At 39.9% G+C, this 20819-nt stretch overlaps 2 protein-coding genes across 7 annotated transcripts in view; one reads left to right on the top strand and one right to left on the bottom strand.

Moving 5' to 3' along the window:
* Positions 1–6155, bottom strand: part of SEC31A (SEC31 homolog A, COPII coat complex component) — a 74569-nt gene extending 68414 nt beyond the window's left edge. The window contains exons 1-5 of one of the 4 annotated variants that reach the window (XM_079919549.1): positions 6009–6155; positions 5423–5542; positions 4967–5061; positions 3251–3324; positions 699–773 (exon numbers count right to left, since the gene is read on the bottom strand). The gene's annotated coding sequence lies outside the window, so the exon portion shown is untranslated. Of the gene's footprint in view, positions 1–698; positions 774–3250; positions 3325–4966; positions 5062–5422; positions 5935–6008 lie in introns of those variants that run through there. The other 3 variants (XM_079919551.1, XM_079919550.1, XM_079919554.1) reach the window with 3 other exon arrangements.
* A 101-nt stretch (positions 6156–6256) lies between these two features.
* Positions 6257–20819, top strand: part of THAP9 (THAP domain containing 9) — a 21821-nt gene continuing 7258 nt past the window's right edge. Inside the window, exons 1-5 of one of the 3 annotated variants that reach the window (XM_079920637.1) lie at positions 6469–6514; positions 8832–8926; positions 13080–13275; positions 15266–15569; positions 17567–17717. In XM_079920637.1, the coding sequence (XP_079776763.1) occupies positions 13132–13275; positions 15266–15569; positions 17567–17717 (599 nt within the window). In that variant the 5' untranslated portion in view covers positions 6469–6514; positions 8832–8926; positions 13080–13131. Of the gene's footprint in view, positions 6515–8831; positions 8927–13079; positions 13276–15265; positions 15570–17566; positions 17718–20819 lie in introns of all 3 variants that reach the window. The other 2 variants (XM_079920636.1, XM_079920638.1) reach the window with 2 other exon arrangements.

Consider the following 20819-nt stretch of genomic DNA (forward strand, 5'->3'; position numbering starts at 1 on the left):
AGTACTATGTTTACTTCTGCAAAACAGTAGCATCCACCCCGTTAATGTTTAAATTTTGTTTTCGAATGTATTTATTTTGTAAATCTTTTCATTAAGGGCAATAAACAAAGTTTATATCAACTTTAAGAAATAGAAAATTAACTTAAATCAACATTGAGTATTCACAAAAATTTTCCCGCTTTATATTCCTCCAATTTGAAAAACACCCCAAGATTACACGCCTGATTAATGACAGATTAATCTGGTATTAGATTTGAGATTCTTAGCTTCTGACCACTGGCCTATCTGTTATTCTTGAAGAAAGCTGAAGTTATAGGATGGTCATCCACTGGCACACCAAACAATTATGTACAGAATATCCAATAATTCAGCAAATTTAAATCCCAGAACATATGATCTCTAATTCAGGGCCTGAAAGAATTGTATTATTTTTAAGAAAAGATGACTGTCAAGGTTAAAAGTCCTACCCCCCACCCACCCAACTGCCTATGCTGTATTAAATCTATGGATTTGGAAAATTATATTATTTTTGAAATAGTATTTGTATTCTTTGAAAGCTGAAAAAATAAGGAAAAATTTTAATTGAATATGATATCCACATTATGCTCAATATATAATGAATACAATATCCAATTTTTTGCTCAGATTTGATTTTTTGTCTTCTTTTGTCAAAACTGAAAAGTTTATAAACCTCTTACCTTATATAAATCTTCGAATTCCTGATAAATCGGACAAATGGTGTTCTCTAAGAAAAACACCCTTCAATTTTATTCCTAAAATGAAAAACATTTACAGGCAAGTCAATGTACAAAAACCACATTTTATCTATAAGCCTTATGATTTTTTTTCATTATGTCCTCATCCACATACATTAATCACAACAAATCATGATGTGAACAGCAGTGGAAAAGTTTAATCATTGGACATTTATACTTTCTTCTTATTTTCAACTTAAGCTCTAGCCTTAAAGTTTTTATTGCTTAGCTCCTTTTAAAAAATACGTAATAAATGCACATTTCTATAGTTTTAAATTCTCTCACATAGAACAGATAAGACCTCCAATTTTACTATGATTGGAAAAAACCCATAACAAAGATAATTTCAAGCATATCATTTACTACTTTGCACAGGTTACCTTATGCTAACTTGGAGGTGTCGTCTTCTCAAGATCAAGCCTGATATGGGAAGGGTAACTATACATTAATACATTCCCAAACTGGTTATGCCTTGCTTTATATGTAATGTTTTTGTTATCAGACAAGGTTTCCAATGATCAGAAGCACTAAAGCTTTAAAGGAAAAGGGGCAAAGTCATCTCTGTTAACAAAGAACTTTTAAGCAGTAATAATGGGAAAAGACTCAAAAGATTACAAATCTCAGGAACTAATTAGAATTCTGCCAATTTGGAACATTCTGACTTCTTGACAAGGTCTGTTTTGCTCATTAAGAGGGACAGAGCCCACGGTGGGGGAGAAAGTAGCAGAAAGAAAAGAAAGTATACTCACCCTATTGGATAAAAATCAAGCTTTTGGGGAAAAGGGCAAACTGCTCTAAGTCTGCTGCTGCATATTTGTATCTTTACTCCATTCTATGTCAAATATTTGTGTAATTGCCTATAAGTAACTGGACTACATTCCTTGAAAAACTCTAAACAGAAATGTCAACTCCTCCAAGTCAATCTGAACCCCAAGCAAAATAATAGAGGAAGGGGACACACAATTTCTATCTATAGTCTAGTGCCACCAGCTTCTCTAACCGCCTCCACCTCGGAGGAATTGGGAGAGGGGAAATGGGTCCGAGAAAAACAATATTTAATGAAGGGAGAAGATTCTGACTATAAACTGAACTTTCTTTTCTTCTTTGGCTCCGGACACGCAGGCTCAGAGGCCATGGCTCACAGGCCTAGCCGCTCTGCGGCACGTGGGATCTTCCCGGACCGGGGCATGAACCCGTGTCCCCTGCATCGGCAGGCGGACTCGCAACCACTGCACCACCAGGGAGGCCCTGAACTTTCTTATAAACTCCTTAGAAATTTTCCAAAATGAACGTAGCACCACTTAAGTAGTTTATATATACATAGGCGAGAAAGAAACCATGCACCATAGCAAAGAGAGCACTCATTTGGATCATATGCTCTCATACTTCATCTGACTTGAGGGTCAAAGATTAAATCTCTTGATTTAATAAACTGAAACAGTTTTTTAAAAAAAGTATTTAACTAAAGTGTGGCAGTCAACCTCCAAGATGGTCTCCAATGATCCTATACCTCTTGGCAGTCACACCTTTGTATAGTGCCCATCTATACCATACCAGGACCAACAGGATAGGGTCCTGTTGGTGTTTTGTCACTTTCAAGACTATTGAAAGACAACCTTCTATCTTGGCTTTTCTCTCTTGGACGAGTGTCCGAAAGCCAGCTATCATGCGGTAAAGACACTCAGGCAGCCCATGGAGAGGTTCACATGATGAAGAAGAACTGAAGCCCTTAGCCAACAGCCATCAGGGAACACAGGCTTGCCAAATGAGACAGTTTGGAAGCTGCTGTCTCTCTTCTACCTCCTCTCCCCAATGTTCCGTAAGTGTTTGTTCTTTTAAACTGCCAAATATTGAGTAATTTGTTACACAGCAATAAACAACTAACACAGAAGGTCACAATCCATATCCAAAAACTAAAACGCACAACTTATAAATTAGCTCTAAAGGTCTAAAATTCTTGGGAAAGGACCAGGTTCAGAACTGTCTTTATATTTAATCACCAATAATTTCAAGACCCCAAGGCTTTCTGAAGCAGAAAAAACCCCAGAGAATTAAAAGGATGAAAAATTCAGCAAGAATATGTCAGTCACTAGAAATACATTTTATTGTATCAAGATGACAAACAAATGTAAAACTAGCTAAAAATCTGACAAAAAGGTAGGTATTCAAATAAGAATGATACCAATCCTAGAAGGCAAAAAGTCTATTTACTTTCATAGGGTTGTTGAGAGAAATAAGTGTTTAAAACAAAAACAAAAAACTGTGTGTATAATACACTTAGTACAATGTCTTACATGTAACCACTCAATAAGCATTAGCTGTTACTATTTTTTCCACCAAGTAACCAATTAATGAGATTCTATACCATAAAACAGAAAATTAGATTTCACTCAAGGCTTTATAAATCCATTTTTTACTTGGACAATCCTCCCCTTCCAATTCACTGCTTTCGTTCCAGGAATACTTAATACATCAAAAAAAGAAAGATATACTACCTCCCCTGCATATTTCTAGTAATTATCTTCCAAGACCCAGGAATCTTTTCCCAACATCTCCAAGAATATAATTCCTGAAAAGAGATATTTTATTTTAAATTATTTTCTGCACTGGTCAATGCTTTTGACAAATAACATCTTTAATACAGCTGACATATCCTCATTTACATATGCAGTAATCACAACAGTTCATTATGTGAACAGCAGTAAAAAGGTTTAATCATTGGATATGAAGTTATCAAAGGAAGCAAAGATGTAATCAAATGATTAAATCGAGAACTTCAATGTCACCAGTAAAACAATAAAAAATAGCAACAAAAAGCATGTAAAACTTATAAGCAAATGTAAAAATACATAAATACAACTCAAAATCAATGATTCCATTTATAAGGGACTGCATACTTCCCTATCCAAAAGTACACTAAGAATACCAAGAGCAGCGACCCCTTGTGGCTTCTGTAAAGTAAGTGGGTTATTTTCATTTAGCAGGTCTACATTTAAGTAAATCAGTTCTGCAACATAGCAGTTTTCTGTAATTCATCTGTAATTAATAATTAGAAGAATATTGTCAGAATAATGTGCGAGCCATATTATCAGGAAACAATGCAGCAGAAACACACGTATCTATTTGCGCGCCAGGGACTGAAAACACAAATTCACCTCAGACTTTGTCTCTGCACTCAAGGAGCATCCTCTAGCAAGTTTCTTACAAACTTTGAGTCCTTAAAAAAGGGCAACCACCACAATGATACCACTTCACACCCATGAGAATGTGGAGAAACTGGAACCCTCGCCCATGGCTCGTGGGAATGTAAAATGGCAGCCACTTTGGAAAAGGTCTGGCATTTCCTCAAAAAGTTAAACATGAGTTAGCATATGACCCAGCAATTCCACCCTTAGGCATATACTCAAGAGGAATGAAAACACATGCCCCGACACAAACTCGTACACTACTGTTCATGGCAGCATTATTTGTAACAGCCCCCGAAGGAAAACAACCTGAATGGACACATAAAATGTGGTATATATTCATATAATGGTATATTTTTTGGCAATAAAAAGAAATGAAGTACTGGTACTACAACATAAATAAACCTTAAAAATATTCCAAGTGAAAGAAGCCAGTCACAAAAGACTAATTTCTGATTCCATTTATATGAAATATCCAGAATAGGCAAATCTACACAGACGAAGATTAGTGGTTTCCAGGGACTGGAGGAGGGAAAATGTAAGCAGTGACTGCTAATGAAAAGGGAGTCTCTTTTTGGGGTGATGAAAATGTTCTAAAATTGATTGTGGTGATGGTGGCACAACTCATGATACACTAAGACCCATCGAATTGTGCACTTTAAATGGCTTAATTGTATGGCATATGCATTATATCTCAATAAAACTCTTGCCAAAAAAAATAAGGCAACCAATTTTTAATTGAAAACTTATTTATTTCTATTTACCCTTATTCAGGATTTAATTGGTTGAGTGCTAAAAAAGCTTCTAATAGTCTAACCAGCTGACAGTGATTTAAATCCAGGTCCTACCCTTTGCACATCTTACAGCCAAGTTAAGTACATCCCCCATGAACCAATTTCCCCCATTCATGTACTATCCTTAGACCTTGTGATTTTTAACAAAACTACATAAGCAAAAGCTATGTTAATTTCATTCAAATAAGATATAAGCATATTATAATGGAAAGCAATCGTGAATAAGTAATACCTTGAGATGAATCTTTTTGGCTAGAGTCTGGATAAAGTAAACAAAAAGGGAAAAAAAACAATCTTGCTTGGAAATGTCTGACTCATTCTTGCCAGCTGGAGATAGAAACAAAAAAGTTAGGAACATTTCTGTTTCCTAAAATAGGCCTCTACAGTTAAGCAGGAAAGATGCCACATAATATATACTAAGGACCTCTTCAAAGATACAAAATAAAAACTATGTCCTACCTTGGCCCCATTTTGTTTCCTCTATGAAAACTTAAATCTTATACTGTAAACATAAAGAGCTTAACGAAGACATCGTTCTAAGATCTTCTCACCCTGAAAGCTATCCAGGATGCCCCACACCCCAACCAAAACCATTTCATTGGCCCTCTCTCCTGCCCCTCCTAGCACTGCTATTGATGAGTCCAAACTAGACCGTGCGCTTACCCCCAAACCCTGAAGACCTTCTTACCTTATTCCCTTCTTAATTCCCCCATTGCGGCAAAGGATATTGCAGGAAAGAGTCAGTTGAATTGAAAGTCGACTTATCTTGGTATTACATTCTCATTCAAGCTCCTCTGAGGTCACATACCTAACAGTCAACCATATCAATAGCCCCTACATTCTCTCTGCATCAGAGAACTACAAAATAAAAGGCAAGGGGCTTCCCTGGTGGCACAGTGGTTAAGAATCCACCTGCCAATACAGGAGACATGGGTTTGAGCCCTGGTCCGGGAAGATCCCACATGCCCTGGAGCAGCTAAGCCCGTGCGCCACAGCTACTGAAGCCCACGCACCTAGAGCCCGCGCTCTGCAAGGAAGAGTAGCCCCCCACCCTCTGCAACTAGAGAAAGCCTGCGCGCAGCAACTAAGACCCAATGCAGCCAAAAATAAATAAATAAATTTATAAGAAAATAAAATGCAAGGAAATGACATGCCTCCCAGTAAATCATTTATTCGGGGTCCAATTTTGTCTTCAATATTTCTAAGGCGCTGCGTTTACCCCTCTCCCTCCTGTCCCTCCCGTCACATCCTCCCGTCACTTTCAGAGCTCGCACCTGGAGACCCATCGGCATGCCACTGGATTCGCCTCAACTTTGGTCCTGCCTCGCCCCTTCGCATTCTCTCGCTGGGACTCACAAGAAGCGCGATGGCACTGGATTTAACCAGAGAGCACGGACGAAAAGGAGCCCACGCTAGCTAAATCCAGTAACCACCCTCCAATAAGCGGGGAGGGGCGGCCCAATGCGCGTCTTAATGCCCCTGGCCTTTCCGATTGGCTGCTGCGACACGACGTGGTCTGTGATTGGCCACAGAGACTGCCGCAGGGCCCCCGGAGAGAAAGGGTGGGAACCCTGCGCCTTAAGAGCCCGCTTTTCTCGACAAATAAAGGTCATAGACACAGTGTCTGCAGGCGGAGCTAACTTTATGAGGATTCATGCTGTCGCGGGAACACCGACGGTGGAGTCCCACGTAGCAAGAAGATGACCCGAAGTTGCTCGGCAGTGGGCTGCAGCACCCGGGATACCGTGCTGAGCCGGGAGCGCGGCCTCTCCTTCCACCAGTGCGTGAGAGCAGCCTCCGCGCTAATTCCCAGCACGGCGAGGCGGGAGGCAGGGCTGGCTGGGACGGGGCGGGTGGGGCGCCATGCCATCGGCGTGGCGTGGCGTGACGTGACGTGCGTAGCGTGGGGGCGGGGGAGGGAATTGGGCAACTTTGAGGGCTAACGCTTTTCCTCGTCTTCCTGCTCAGTGTTTGCTTCCAAAGTGCTTGCTTTCTCCATTAGCTTTTAGCAGGGGTTACTCGAAAGGAGTCTTGCTTCCTTTCGGGAGACCGGAAGGGAAGGAAGTTTAGAAGAACTGCTGAAGGCGTGCGCTTTCATTAGAGTGTGTGGCTTGCTCAGGAGCATGAGTACAGATCAGTTTGTTATGGAACTGAACTGGAGTCCCCTTTCCCACCGCGCAGGAAAGCCACTTTACTGACTCCAGGTTGTAGTGAAGGAAAGTCCAGTGGTGATTGCAGGGTGCCAAGCAAGGAGAATGGGCAGCCGGTGCCGAAAAGTCCCGAACTCCCTGATGGCTTTTAGGACTTTTAAAAGCAACATTTGGGGTGAGGGCTGCAGGCATTTGGGGTGAGGGCTGCAGGGTGCATGACATTCTGATTGAATGGGGGGTAAGGTAACAGTCTGGTGTTTAGAGGATGTGAATCATTGGCCTTATGGTTCTAGCCAGTCTGAGGTCTAAGTACTTGTGGTCAGCAGGTAGTCACCATCCTCCACCAGGTTGAGGGGTTAGTTTTTGCAGAACTACCCAAAGATATGCCATCAGATTGTTTTGTATATCCCTTGAGGAGGAACTAGGACTCTATTTATCACTGAACTATTGTTCAGGCTATCTGGCCTAACTGCTTCCCCCCTACCCCCTACCCATTCCCTAACTCCCCTAACTTCCCTAATCAGTCGTTGCTTGGGTCCACTCTTTGGAATTCAGGGAAGGCCTAGGAGACTGAATATTTTTGGGTTTTGTTTGTTTGTTTGTTTGACACAAAATGGGAGACACAGAGGGCTTTTGTACCCAGGAGGGCCCTGAAGGGACCTGCTCAGTTTCAGATTTTCACCAGTACTGTCATTACCAGTTGTTCAGTATCATTAGCCCAGCTCTGCAAGCCTGGTCCGACTCTGGCTGTAACTGGTTATGCAAGGAAATTATATTTGGCACAAGAGTGGGGCTTATTTTCAGACCGATCTAATTTGAACCCACATCTGTGGTGTAGTCTAGTAAAGGTCATTGAGATCAATGAGAAGTGGAAAAGTGCATAGAATAGATACTCACAGACAAAAAGAAATGTACAGTGTTTTTTTAAAGTGGTAGCCTATTAAGGCAATATGAGGGGTAGAGAGTCAAACCCCTGACAAAGGACTTTTATGAAAAAATCAAAAAGAGCTGTGTGGGACAAGTGGTATTTGAGTTGGACCTTGAACCTTACCTAGATTGGAGAGTGGGGCGGAAGGAATATAGCATTTAAATAGGAATAACATGGAAAAATATAAAGGGATGGAAAGTGAAGATGTAATGTAGAAGAGTGGGAAAAGTAACTTGGAGACAAATTATCTAAAAAAATTTAACATGTCAAGTTAAGTAGTTTCAACTATATATGGTAGGCCATTTGTAGTATTGCTTAGTTTAAGTAGGGCTGCTTCCTCCACCTAAGCTGTTATAATTGTATCCTTTCTTCTCTGGGATTTGTTTCCATCAATTAGTTCCTGTCCTCTTTTTATTGTAAATTGCTCTACTGGTTACTTGCCTAAAAACACTGAACATGTTCACATGACTTCCACTTTTAAACACAGACACACAGACTCTTGAACCTTTGTGCACCTCTACACTACCCTCCCCTTCCATTTATAACCAAGTTCCTCAAAACAGAAGCATACACCTATTTCCCTAAGTCCTGTTGCCTTTTCACCCTACTGTAGCCAGATGTCTATCACCACTATAATGAAACAGCACTAACTGAGGGTCATTGGTAATCTTGCCAAATCTAAATAAGCGCTTGTAAAATCTTTCTCTTGACCTCTTTTAACCTTCAGTCATATCGACCCCTCCTTGAAACTCTCATCTCCCATAGCTGTACTGACACTCTCTCCCTCGTTCTCTCCCTTTTCTTTAATTTCTTTCTCAACTTTTTGCTGCTCTGTTTTTCCTGTGCCTTTTTCTTAGTTTCTTTAAATAGGGAAGAACTGGCTTATTGCTTTTATTTGTTTTATATGTTGAGAACCACAGTAAGACCTGCTTAATTAAAAAAAAAAGTGATGCATTTATTACAGTAGTCTGCTATGATTCTTCCAGCCTGATTTCTTCCCCATTCATTCCATTTTCTAGATTTCTGGGAATGATTTTCCTAAAAATGCAAATTTTATCATGATGGTTCCCTGAAGGAAGGATTTTAATCCCTTGGGCTCTTCAGTGCCTACAAGGTAGAGTCCAGGCTCCTCTGTGAATCCTTTCCTCATACACCTTTCTTCCAATCTGAAATATATTTCTATTATTTTATAATCCATATGTGCGGAATTAAACACACGGAATCGTCTGTCTTCTTGACACCTAGGAAGTTGTAAGCAAGGCAGGAAAGAATAGAGACAGGAAAAGGAGTTAGAATACTATGGTGTTAGTTCTGGTGACAAGGTAATATTGATCTGAAGTAAGGGCTCAGCAAAAAGGTAATCTGAGAAGGAGAGAATTAGTCAACTTGCTGTTGCCTGAAGCCTCCATCTTCAAGCTATGTGATCCTGGAGCTCTTTCCATAAAAAACAAAATAAAACAAAAACAAAGAACCTGAATACATGCCTCTGATATATGGATAGTGATTTATAATAATTTATAAATTTATATATGAAGTGATATACTAATATATATTATGAAACACAAAAATTAGAAGATGAGGCAAAGAGTTATAAAAATGAATTCTAATAATTTCTTCAACTCTCAATAGATGAGTGTAGACTTCTGTGGTGGCCATTGACCTGAAGGATGGATCAAAAGCTTATGTAAGGCATACAAGACCTTTTGTGATCTGACCTCTAGCTACCTCCCATCTATAACTACTCCCAGCTACCTCTGCACTCTCCTTTCGAGCCTCCGAATTAGTTTACTTTTCCAAGCTTTATCAGCCAGAAAGTTCCAAGTAATCATTTCATACCTCTGTGTCTTTTGCATCTGCTTGGAGTGGCCACTCTGCATGGCAAACTCCTATTGACTCTTCAGCTCTAGCTCAGATACTATGTCCTCTGAAGCCTTTCCCAGCATCCCCAGCACCATCACCACAGTCGTGAAAGAGGTTGTAAGGACATAAGCAAGGCGCTGTGGTTGAAAAGCCTGAATCAAAATGACTCACAAGTGTGGAAACTGTTACTATGAGAATATTGGTGCTCTGTCAAACACATAAATGGCTAAATACAAAGTGGGACTGGCAAGTTAAAATTTAAAGTGTCCCTTTGATTCATTCCCTTTTTGTAGGTATAAAAAGATTAAGAAATTCAATTTATTTCATAACCAAGGAATTTATGCATGATCATTTGGAAGAGTTTTTGCCTTAATTGTTGTAATGACTTCTATTTTTAAACTTCTATTTATACATAACAAACACCTATTACCCATCACTAGGAATAAGCAGATGTTAACATGTTTGCTTTTGTTCTGTTTAGAAGAGACTTAAGTTATAGGTATAGTTGAAGCCTTGCCCCTAAATCATTTCTCTCCCTCCCTAGATGTAACCACAGTAGAATTGGTTTTGTTAGCCACTTTTCTGGAAAATATTTGATGTGCAGGATACAAGAAGTAAATCTCTGCTAATAGCATAAAAAAGACATAGTCGATAGGAGGAAGAAAATGGATTCTGTATTACAGTGTAAGCCATTTCATTACTGTGTATATGAGATGGTGATGGATTTGGGATTTTTCTTCTGCCAGAGGTGGTTTTAGACTAGGGAGACATGAATTCCAGTTTTAATTGACTATTTACTGGTAGCTAAACTTGGCTGCTCCAGTCTTGGTTTCATCTTATGTAAAAGGATAAAAACCTGTCTTGCAGAGTTTTTTAAGACCAAAACTAAGTCTTTAAAATATATATATAGCACAAGGTAAATGCTTTAAAAGTGGTATCAATTGTTAATACCAATTTAATTTTGTCCAGAATGCAAATTAGTCAGTCATGCTGGTTAGACTGCAGTATTTACCAACCCTTTTCATGTCTTTTTGAAAATTGGAAATATTTGTTTAATACTTTGGGGCACACGTACAAAGCAGTTTGGGACTAGCTTGATGTAACTACTTCAAGGGCTCCAGGTGGCCCAGGCCCACTCCATGGGCTAAGGGGATTGATAACTGTACTGAGCAGGCATGCCAGTTGGGAAGCTTTGCATCAGAGAATCAGGCTGGTAATGTAACTTGGTGGACTAGTCAACTTTTGATGGTCCCTTGCATGGTTAGAGACTACACCCAGTCTAGAAATGTGGCCTCACAAACACGTGCCATCAGTTAAGAAAAGAGTCCAGTGAAAACAGAAAGGTGTGCCTCATCTTTATTGGAAAAATAATTCTCTGTACATTCTCTCTTGATCAAGTAGCATCATCTTCCTGGGACAATAAAATAAAAAGTTCCGAAAGTGGAATTAGTTGTTCCTAAGAAAGAACAAACCTTGGATAGTACTTTACCATTTACAAAGTGCTTTTGAACGCATCTGTATCCTCAGGTACTCTTACTATCGCCCTGGAGGAGGCTGACAGATTGAGAGATGTATCTAATACTACATGGCTAGTAAAAGGGAATTGAGACTTAGAGGTTTACCAATTCAGTGTTCTTTCTCAAGGTGATTGAGAGAGTATCTCAGAATTAAGTTTTATCATAACTGTCATATCATTTCCCTAACAAGTAGCTAAGGAAATTAAAATTTTCACCAGTTTCATTTCTAACAACTATGTGTTTTAAAGCCTGAGTTAAAATATATAAAAGTCATAGGCTACCTATAGATCTATCTCCAAAATAAATCAAAGAAGAGGGTGCAGGGAATTCCTGGTAGTCCAGTGGTTAGGACTCCGTGCTTTCACTGCTGAGGGGCCGGGTTCAGTCCCCGGTTGGGGAACTAACATCCCACAAGCCACACAGCGTGGCCCAGAAAAAGGAAGGAGAAGAGGGGACAAATTTCTGAGGGTCAGGAATTGAGGAGTGGATAAGGTGGATGTTACGGAGTATCTCATAAGATTGCAGTCAAAATGTTAGCCAAGACTGCAGTCATTTGAAGCCTTGACGGAGACTGAAGGATCTACTTTCAGAAAGGCTCCCTCACATGGCCTTTGGCCGGAGAACTCAAGTTTCTTGCCAAGTGGACTCTCCTTAGGGCTCCTTATGACATGGCAGGTAACTTCCCCCAGAGAAAAACCATTCAACAGAGAGAGCAAGGACAGATCCTCAGTGCTTTTTATGATCTTGTTTAATGCCCACTATCACGTCTGCTTTTTTATATTCCTTAGAAGCAAATTACTAACCCCAGCCCACACTCAAGGGGAGGGGAATTAGGTTCCACTCCTTGAAAGGAGGAGTACTGAAGAATTTGTGGACATCGTTTAAAATTGACATAGAGCTTCCCTGGTGGTGCAGTGGTTAAGAATCCACCTGCCAGTGCAGGGGACATGGGTTTGAGCCCTGGGCCGGGAAGATCCCACATGCCACGAAACAACTGAGCCCGTGCGCCACAACTTCTGAGCCTACGCTCTAGAGCCCGCGAGCCACAACTACTGAAGCCCGCGCGCCTAGAGCCTGTGCTCCACAACAAGAGAAGCCACTGCAATGAGAAGTCCGCACCCCGCCACAAAGAGTAGCCCCCGCTCACCGCAACTGGAGAAAGCCCGCGCGCAGAAACAAAGACCCCATGCAGCCAAAAATAAATAATTAATTAAAAAAGAAATTGACACAGGAAAGGAAAGACACACATATTAAATTTGAGCAGATTCTGTTAAGTGTAGGCTATGAAGATAGAATGTGCAGGGTGTTTAATAGGAGAATTGTCCACATACAAATTGAAACAGATGAGATCACTTAGATATTGAGCTTTTGGATTTAAATTTATTTTATTTCAGTAAATTTAAAAAAGCACGCGGGCTTTCTCTAGTTGCGGCGAGCGGGTCTACTTTTCGTTGCAGTGCGTGGGCTTTTCATTGCGGCGGCTTCTCGTTGCGGCGGCTTCTCGTCGCGGAGGCTTCTCGTTGCGGAGGCTTCTCGTTGTGGAGGCTTCTCGTTGTGGAGCACGGGCTCCAGGCGTGCGCGGGCTCAGTAGTTGTGGCTCGTGGGCTTAGTTGCTCCACGGCATGTGAGATCTTCCTGGACCAGGGCTTGAAACTGTGTATCCCGCATTGGCAGGCAGATTCTTAACCACTGTGCCACCAGGGAAGCCCGAGCTTTTGTATTTAAAAAGTCAAAGAACTTTGAAAAATGAAATCAGATCAAGTGAATTAAACTTTAACTGGACTTAATGTTTATGTAAAGCAGTTAAATAATAAATCGGTTTATATAATAAATACTACTGTAGTATTACTATATTTTCATGTTAATGGAATTTTAATATGATTGCTGTAGATTTCCAACTGATACCATTCAGCGCTCAAAATGGATCAGGGCTGTTAATCGTATGGACCCCAGAAGCAAAAAGATTTGGATTCCAGGACCAGGTGCTATGCTATGTTCCAAACACTTTCAAGAAAGTGACTTTGAGTCATATGGCATAAGAAGAAAGCTGAAAAAAGGAGCTGTGCCTTCTGTTTCTCTATACAAGGTATTTAAATCTAGGTGTAAACAATATTAAATTTTACAGAGCCTTTACAAATCAAGACAGCTCACATTATAGCTAGATTTTACAGAGATAAACACAAAACCAAAAACCTAGGACTTAAAATAAATCCTATAATACACTTTAAATGCCTAGAAAATTAGTTTTTTAAAAAAATATATATGTAATATTAGTAATTGTGCTTTGGAGCTTTTTAAAAAATAGAAATAAAGCGTATACGGGACTTCCCTGTCGGCCCAGTTGTTAAGACTCTGCGCTTCCAATGTAGTGGGTGCGGGTTCCATCCCTGGTCGGGGAACTAAGATTCTGCATGCCATGTGGTGCAGCCAAAAAAGTAAATAAATAAAATGTATAAATGTAAACCATATGTCTAGATATACATAAAGGTTACTAAACTGATCACAAAAATCAACTAGTAGATATAAACAGCTTTAGAATTCAGGCTTTTGTTTAAGTATGAGACAGTTTTCACAATACTTTGAAATTATCTACCCCCTCCTTTTTTTGGCTCTCCCCAAAAATGTTATTGATCTTGACCAAAAACATACCTAATTGTTAGCATTGATACAGAAAGAGGTATACGGAAAATAGAAGACTTTCTATGAGTCAGTCATCAGTATTGGTGTTACAGTCTTATGTTTCTTTTGATTGCTTTTATTTTATCCCAGTCACCAGTATTGGTGTTACATTCTTATGTTTCTTTTGATTATTTTTATTTTATCCTTTTACCCCTTAGCCACATGCTCATATATGACTCAATCACTGTCTGCAGTCTGCAAATAGTCATCCAACTGTTCTATCCTTACTCTACCCTCACCTTCCTCTTATTCATTGGAGTCTCCTTCTTTCGGTATTGTTTTACCTTATTCCCTCTTTCAAAAGAATATTGTTGGTATCAAATCCAAACTCATAAGTTCGAAGAGCTTTCTGTTAATTGATTTGTGCATCTCTAACTGCCCTGAATTCTCTTTTTGAACCACATGTACTTACCCTCTGTATATATGATAAATTGACTTGCTTTTATGCTTTCGTTTAAAATCAATAATAGTTACAATTTATTGGGACCTACAGTGGTCCAGGCACTGCACTAGGCGATTTACGTAAAGTATCTTATTGTATCCTTAAAACAACTCTGTATTATTATCCACATTTTATAAGTGAGAAGATAAAGGATTATAGATGTTAAGTCACAGCTAACAAGTGAGGGGAGCCAGGAGTGTTAATTCCAAAGCCCATGCTCTGTCCTGTGCCTTCCTGTTTGTGCAAATAACTTCCCTGTCCCCTCCATTAAACCATGTTATTACTCCTTCAAAGAACAACTCAAGGGGCTTCCCTGGTGGCGCAGTGGTTGAGAATCTGCCTGCTAGTGCAGGGGACACGGGTTCGAGCCCTGGTCTGGGAGGATCCCACATGCCGCGGAGCAGCTGGGCCCGTGAGCCACAACTGCTGCGTCTGCGTGTCTGGAGCCTGTGCTCCGCAACAAGAGAGGCCGTGATAGTGACAGGCTCGCACACCGCGATGAAGAGTGGCCCACACTTGCCACAACTAGAGAAAGCCCTCACACAGAAACGAAGACCCAACACAGCAAAAATAAATTAATTAATTAATAAACTCCTACCTGCAACATCATCTTTAACAAAAGAAAAAAGAAAAAGAACAACTCAAAACTCCTGTGAAACCTTCCCAAATTACCACCACCTTTCTCTAGTTACTTTAATCATTTCGGAAACTTTCAGCATCATGTTACTATTTCTGTATAGAAGCCAAAAAAAACAAAAACGAAAACAAAAATCCCAAAACTTGTTTACATTATCCCAGAGATCATATATTTTAAAAAGTCAGAGATTATGACCTTTTCTTTCATAACTAACTCTCCACAGCAACCAGGTGAGTGCTTTGTATTCAGTGGTATTTTTATAGATAGTCATTGTGTGATAATTTCTAAAATAAACTTCACTTTCTATTTGTGTCATAGGTTCTCCAAGGTGTACACCTTAAAGGTAAAGCAAGACAGAAAATCCTAAAACAGCCACTTCCTGATAATTCTCAAGAGGTTGCTACTGAGGACCATAACTACAGTCTAAAGAGACCTCTCACAATAGGAGCAGAGAAATTGGCTGAGGTGCAACAGATGCTACAAGTGTCCCGAAAAAGACTTGCTTCCGCAAAAAACTACAGGATGATCAAGAAGAGAAAGGGCTTACGATTAATTGATGCACTTGTAGAAGAGAAACTACTTTCAGAGGAAACAGAGTGTCTGCTACGAGCACAATTTTCCGGTATCTTCCCTAATGACCTGTAATACTTACAATGTAGCTCTTAATTTTTCTGAAATATCATTACATATTTATTTTGTATTGCCAATGGAAATACGCTTTTAGCTGAGAAGTGAAAAGTCTCTAGCATAAGCAAGAAGAATGAAAAATAATCACCAAAATCCTTTTATGATTTTACAATTTTAAAAGTAATATGTTTGGGCTTCCCTGGTGGCGCAGTGGTTGAGAGTCCGCCTGCAGATGCAGGGGACGCGGGTTCGTGCCCCGGTCCGGGAAGATCCCACATGCTGTGGAGCGGCTGGGCCCGTGAGCCATGGCCGTTGGGCCTGCGCGTCCGGAGCCTGTGCTTCGCAACGGGAGAGGCCGCAACAGTGAGAGGCCCGCGTACCACAAAAAAAAAAAAAAAAAAAGGTAAAAGTAATATGTTTATTACAGGAGAAGCAAAGAAATGTATAAATAATAAAAATAACACATAATCCTACTACCCAGAAATGAGATCATATGGTTTATACCATATATTGTACTTTTCACTTTTTTTTTTTTTTTTAATAAATTTATTTATTTTTGGCTGTGTTGGGTCTTAGTTTCTGTGCGAGGGCTTTCTCTAGTTGCAGCGAGTGGGGGCCACTCTTCATCGCGGTGCGCAGGCCTCTCACTGTCGCGGCTTCTCTTGTTGCAGAGCCCAGGCTCCAGACGCGCAGGCTCAGTAGCTGTGGCGCACAGGCTTAGTTGCTCTGCGGCATGTGGGATCTTCCCAGACCAGGGCTCGAACCCGTGTCCCCTGCATTGGCAGGCAGATTCTCAACCACTGCGCCACCAGGGAAGCCCTGTACTTTTCACTTTCTAAAAATATTAAAAAAAATTTTTTTTAATTTATTTATTTATTATTTATTTTTTTGGGCTGCTTCGGGTCTTAGTTGCGGCACATGGGCTCCTCGTTGTGGCACTCAGGCTTCTCTAGTTGTGGCATGCAGGCTCTCTAATTGTGGTGCGTGGGCTTAGTTGCCCTGTGGCATGTGGGATCTTAGTTCCCCAACCAGGGATCAAACCGGCATCCCCTGCATTGAAGGATGGATGCTTAACCACTGGACTACCAGGGAAGTCCCTACTTTTCACTTTTTATAATCACACACTTGTCACTGCAAATTCTTTGTAAACAATTTTAACTGCTAGATAATTTATCACTAAAGTCTTTTTTTGCAGTGAGTTGAACTAGATAATTTGCAAAATCCCTTTGAGTTTGAAAATTGTGTTAAGTCTCCAAATTTTTTTCTGTAATACTCTATAGAGTATATATATGTTCATTGAAAGACTACCTAGTCTTCTTTGTGAACCAGGATATTTGAAGAGGGGCAAAGTAAGAATTGCCAACTTACTCTCTGATGAAAGCAGCAGAGATTTTGGATTTGCATTCTGGTAAAAGAAGCATGTCCTTTTCTAGACAAGAGTAGGTATCTCCAATGGAAGAGAGTATTTTGTGTTTTTCCAAGAGGGGAATATAGGTTATAAATAAGGGTCTGCACCAGGAACAGAGGTTTTTTTTTTTTCTCTCAGTGGTAGGGAAGATTGTTCATTCTGAATAGTTCCCTATCCCCCAAAATATTTCTTGTGTCTAATTTTCACTCTCAGATAAATGATGACCAGGGAACAAACTAAAACTGATAAATGTCCTCATAATCCAGAGACTTAATTTATCCATTTATTTCATTTTCTTCCCTGTTCCTCTAAAAATCTCCACTCAGGCTGCCAGTGAATAGTAAAACATAACGACTGAAGTTGACACATTTTTCGTCCCTCTTTGTAGTGAAATGATCCAAGATGAACAGGATAAATTGGTTAACAGTCTCTAAGATTGGATAGTAACCTCTGAACAAACTCAGTTAAAATGTAACTATTTGAATTTTGGTGCTTATCACATTTTATATCCAAATGCTATGGTCTATGCCTGAAAATGTTACTGTACACATTTTTCATCACAAAGAATAAATTTATTTTAACAGATTTTAAGTGGGAGTTGTATAACTGGAGAGAAACAGCTGAGTACTCCACAGAAATGAAGCAATTTGCGTGTACACTCTACTTGTGCAGTAGCAAAGTCTATGATTATGTAAGAAAGATACTTAAACTGCCTCATTCTTCTATCCTCAGAACGTAAGTGAATTACATTTTAGATATTAAATAAAATAAACATTTTGTTCTTTCACTGTAGTTTATACATTAATGCTATTAGTATTCATACTCTCCTTTTGTCCACTTTCTCTTTTTAAAAACTTCTAGGTGGTATTTGCATGTTATCACAGTCGATATTTCACCCACAGAATGAAGACATATAGGCTGACAATTTTTTTTGCATCTTTCAGTTGGTAGAGACACTCTGGGTGGTAAAATCTAAATCTTGAAATATTGGAATTTCTCAGACACTTCAGTAGTTTTAATATGTGACTAATCTAGAAAATCGAGAACAATTGATTGGTATCTAGGTTGATACCATTGGTTTGAGGCAAAAATCAAAAACCTGAATTTTTCCTAAGCACTGTAGTTGGTGCCAATGCAGGCTGTCCAGAGACCAGATTATGAAAAATAATTTTTTAGAATTTATGGTCAAAATACATAGCTATATTTATATTCTCTTAGTGGGAAGCAAATAACAGTGACTTTTATAGTAATGCCAATTTTTACTGTTTTTTTCATCACAGGATTTACAGATTCTTTTATTTCTATTTATTTACTTATTTGACTTAAATGACAGAAATGTATTATTGCCTCACAGTTCTGGAAGCTAGAAGTCCAAAATCAAGGTGCTGGCAGGGTTAGTTCCTTCCGAGGGCTGTGAAGTAAGGGTCTGTCCCATGCCTCTCTCCTTGGCTTGTAGATGGTGGTCCTTCTCCCTGTGTTTCTTCACATCGTCTTCCATTATCCATGTATGTTTCTGTGTCCAAATTTCCTCTTTTTATGAGGACACAAGTCATGTTGGATTAGGGTGTGCCCTAATGACCTCATTTTAACTTGATTACCTCTGTAAAGACCCTATATCCAAATAAGATAACACTCTGAGGTACTGGAGATTAGGACTATGATATATCTTTTTTGAGGGACACAAGTCAACCCATACCAGTCACTTTCCTGCTGCCCAAGCCTCCCATTACCCATAGACTTCTTCCTGTGGCTCAGTGAGCTTCTGTGATGTGATGTGGCTCCTGCTGGACTCTGCGGCTCATCTCCTGCCTCTCTCCCTGCCCTCTTAGATTCCACGTTCCTATTGTAAGGCATTTCTTGCTGCTTCCTTCCCTTCGAGACTTACTAGTCCATCTGCCTGAAATGCCCATTCTCCCTGTTAGTCCTGGAGATTGGTCCTCACCCTTCAGGCTCAGATTAGATATCACATCCTTTTTGAATCCTGGCCTGCCATTCTTCCGATTCTGGACTAGGTACCCTCTTGTGCACATAATGTGGAACTGAATCTTAGTACTTAACACTGTCTTCCCCGCTAGACTGTGAGCTGCCCAAGTATGAGGTCTGTGTCTGGTTCTTTGTTACACCTCCTGCCCTGGAGGGGTGCCTGGAACACAATGGTCTCTTGATAAATATTTGTGGAATGAAAGGATGCCTGGATGGTTGTTTAGGATTTTGAACAGATGTAAAGAAGAATTGCATTGGACCTCAAATCGCTGCCTAAGAGCAGCACTTCATTTAATCCACTGCTATTGGGGCAGAGGCCGCCCAGGAATGGCAGGAGCCTTCTCTCCTGGAAGGTGCTTCTTGGTTTCTTATTGCTTCAACTTTAAAACAGACTCATAGGGGCTCTGGGCTGGAGAAACTCCTAGAGATCATGTAGTCCAACCCCCTCTTTTTTTTTTTTTTGCGGTACGCGGGCCTCTCACTGTTGTGGCCTCTCCTGTTGTGGAGCACACGCTCCTGACGCGCAGGCTCAGTGGCCATGGCTCATGGGCCCAGCCGCTCCGCGGCATGTGGGATCTTCCCGGACCGGGGCACGAACCCGTGTCCCCTGCATCGGCAGGCGGACTCTCAACCACTGTGCCACCAGGGAAGCCCCAACCCCCTCATTTTAAAGAAGGGGGACACTGAGGCTTGGTGGGAGGAAGGACCTTGTTATTATGAGGGTTCTTTTTTTTCCCACTTGGGGGGAAACTTCTTTTAAATTGAGATGTAATTGACACATAACATTATGTTAGTTTCAGGTATACAATGTAATTATGCGTTTGATATTTGCATTCGATATTTGTATATATTGCAAAATGACCACCAAGATAAGTCTAGTTAATATCCATCACACACATAGTTACAAATTTTATGTGTCTGTGATGAGAACTTTGAAGATCTACTCTCTTAGCAACTTTCAGATATAGGTACAGTATTATCAGCTATAGTCACCATGATGTACATCACATCCCCTTTAAAAAAAAACATGAATGAGAATTTTCCTCCACACATACTATTAACATAATACTACTACTAACAAATTTAGAAATGAGAGAAAAAGGAGGAAAATTCATTAATTGTTCCTCTAGGTTATATTTAAACAATTACTATTAACATAGGGAATTTTCTTCCAGTCTTTTTTCTGTGCTTAGATTTACTAGTTTTTTACATAGTTATGATCTTGAATAGCTGCAGAATATCAGGTAGTCGTACCCTACTTAACTTTGGCATTCTCCAACTATTGGACATTTATATTGTTTTTATTTTTTGGTTGTAACTGCTGTTTTGTATATTGAGATGAACATCTGTGTATAGGCTGATTCACTCTCTTCCATATGTGATTTTACCATTTAGGCCAGATATTACACTTATTTATAAACGTCTACTTTCTGGTAAGCAGGGGACATTTTTATAGACACTATGTTGCTATCACTTCCACATGTTTTTTAGTCAAGTCCTCTCCTTTGCACTGGTTTTAAAGCATTAGTTACTGATTTTACACTATGGTTTATGTGAGACATTCCATACGACTTCTCATCTCCCCCCCACCCCGTCCCCCATGGTTTTCTTCATTTCTATAGTTCTGCATCAACTCCTGAATTAAGTCTTCTCTGGTAATTCCAGCTCACACTGATCTTTTTTCTCTTCATGTCATTTTTCATTTTGTAACCTTTGCTGTGTCATTATTTTGATTTACAATTTTAGTACTCAAAGGGTTGCTTATTTCTTTGGATACTTTGTCTGAAACTAAGTTACCTTGTTTAATGTGATAGTAATACATGCTTAGTATAAAACATTGAAACAATATGCAAG

This window comes from Stenella coeruleoalba (genome assembly GCF_951394435.1).
Source record: "Stenella coeruleoalba genome assembly, chromosome: 4".
NCBI classification, from domain to species: domain Eukaryota; kingdom Metazoa; phylum Chordata; class Mammalia; order Artiodactyla; family Delphinidae; genus Stenella; species Stenella coeruleoalba.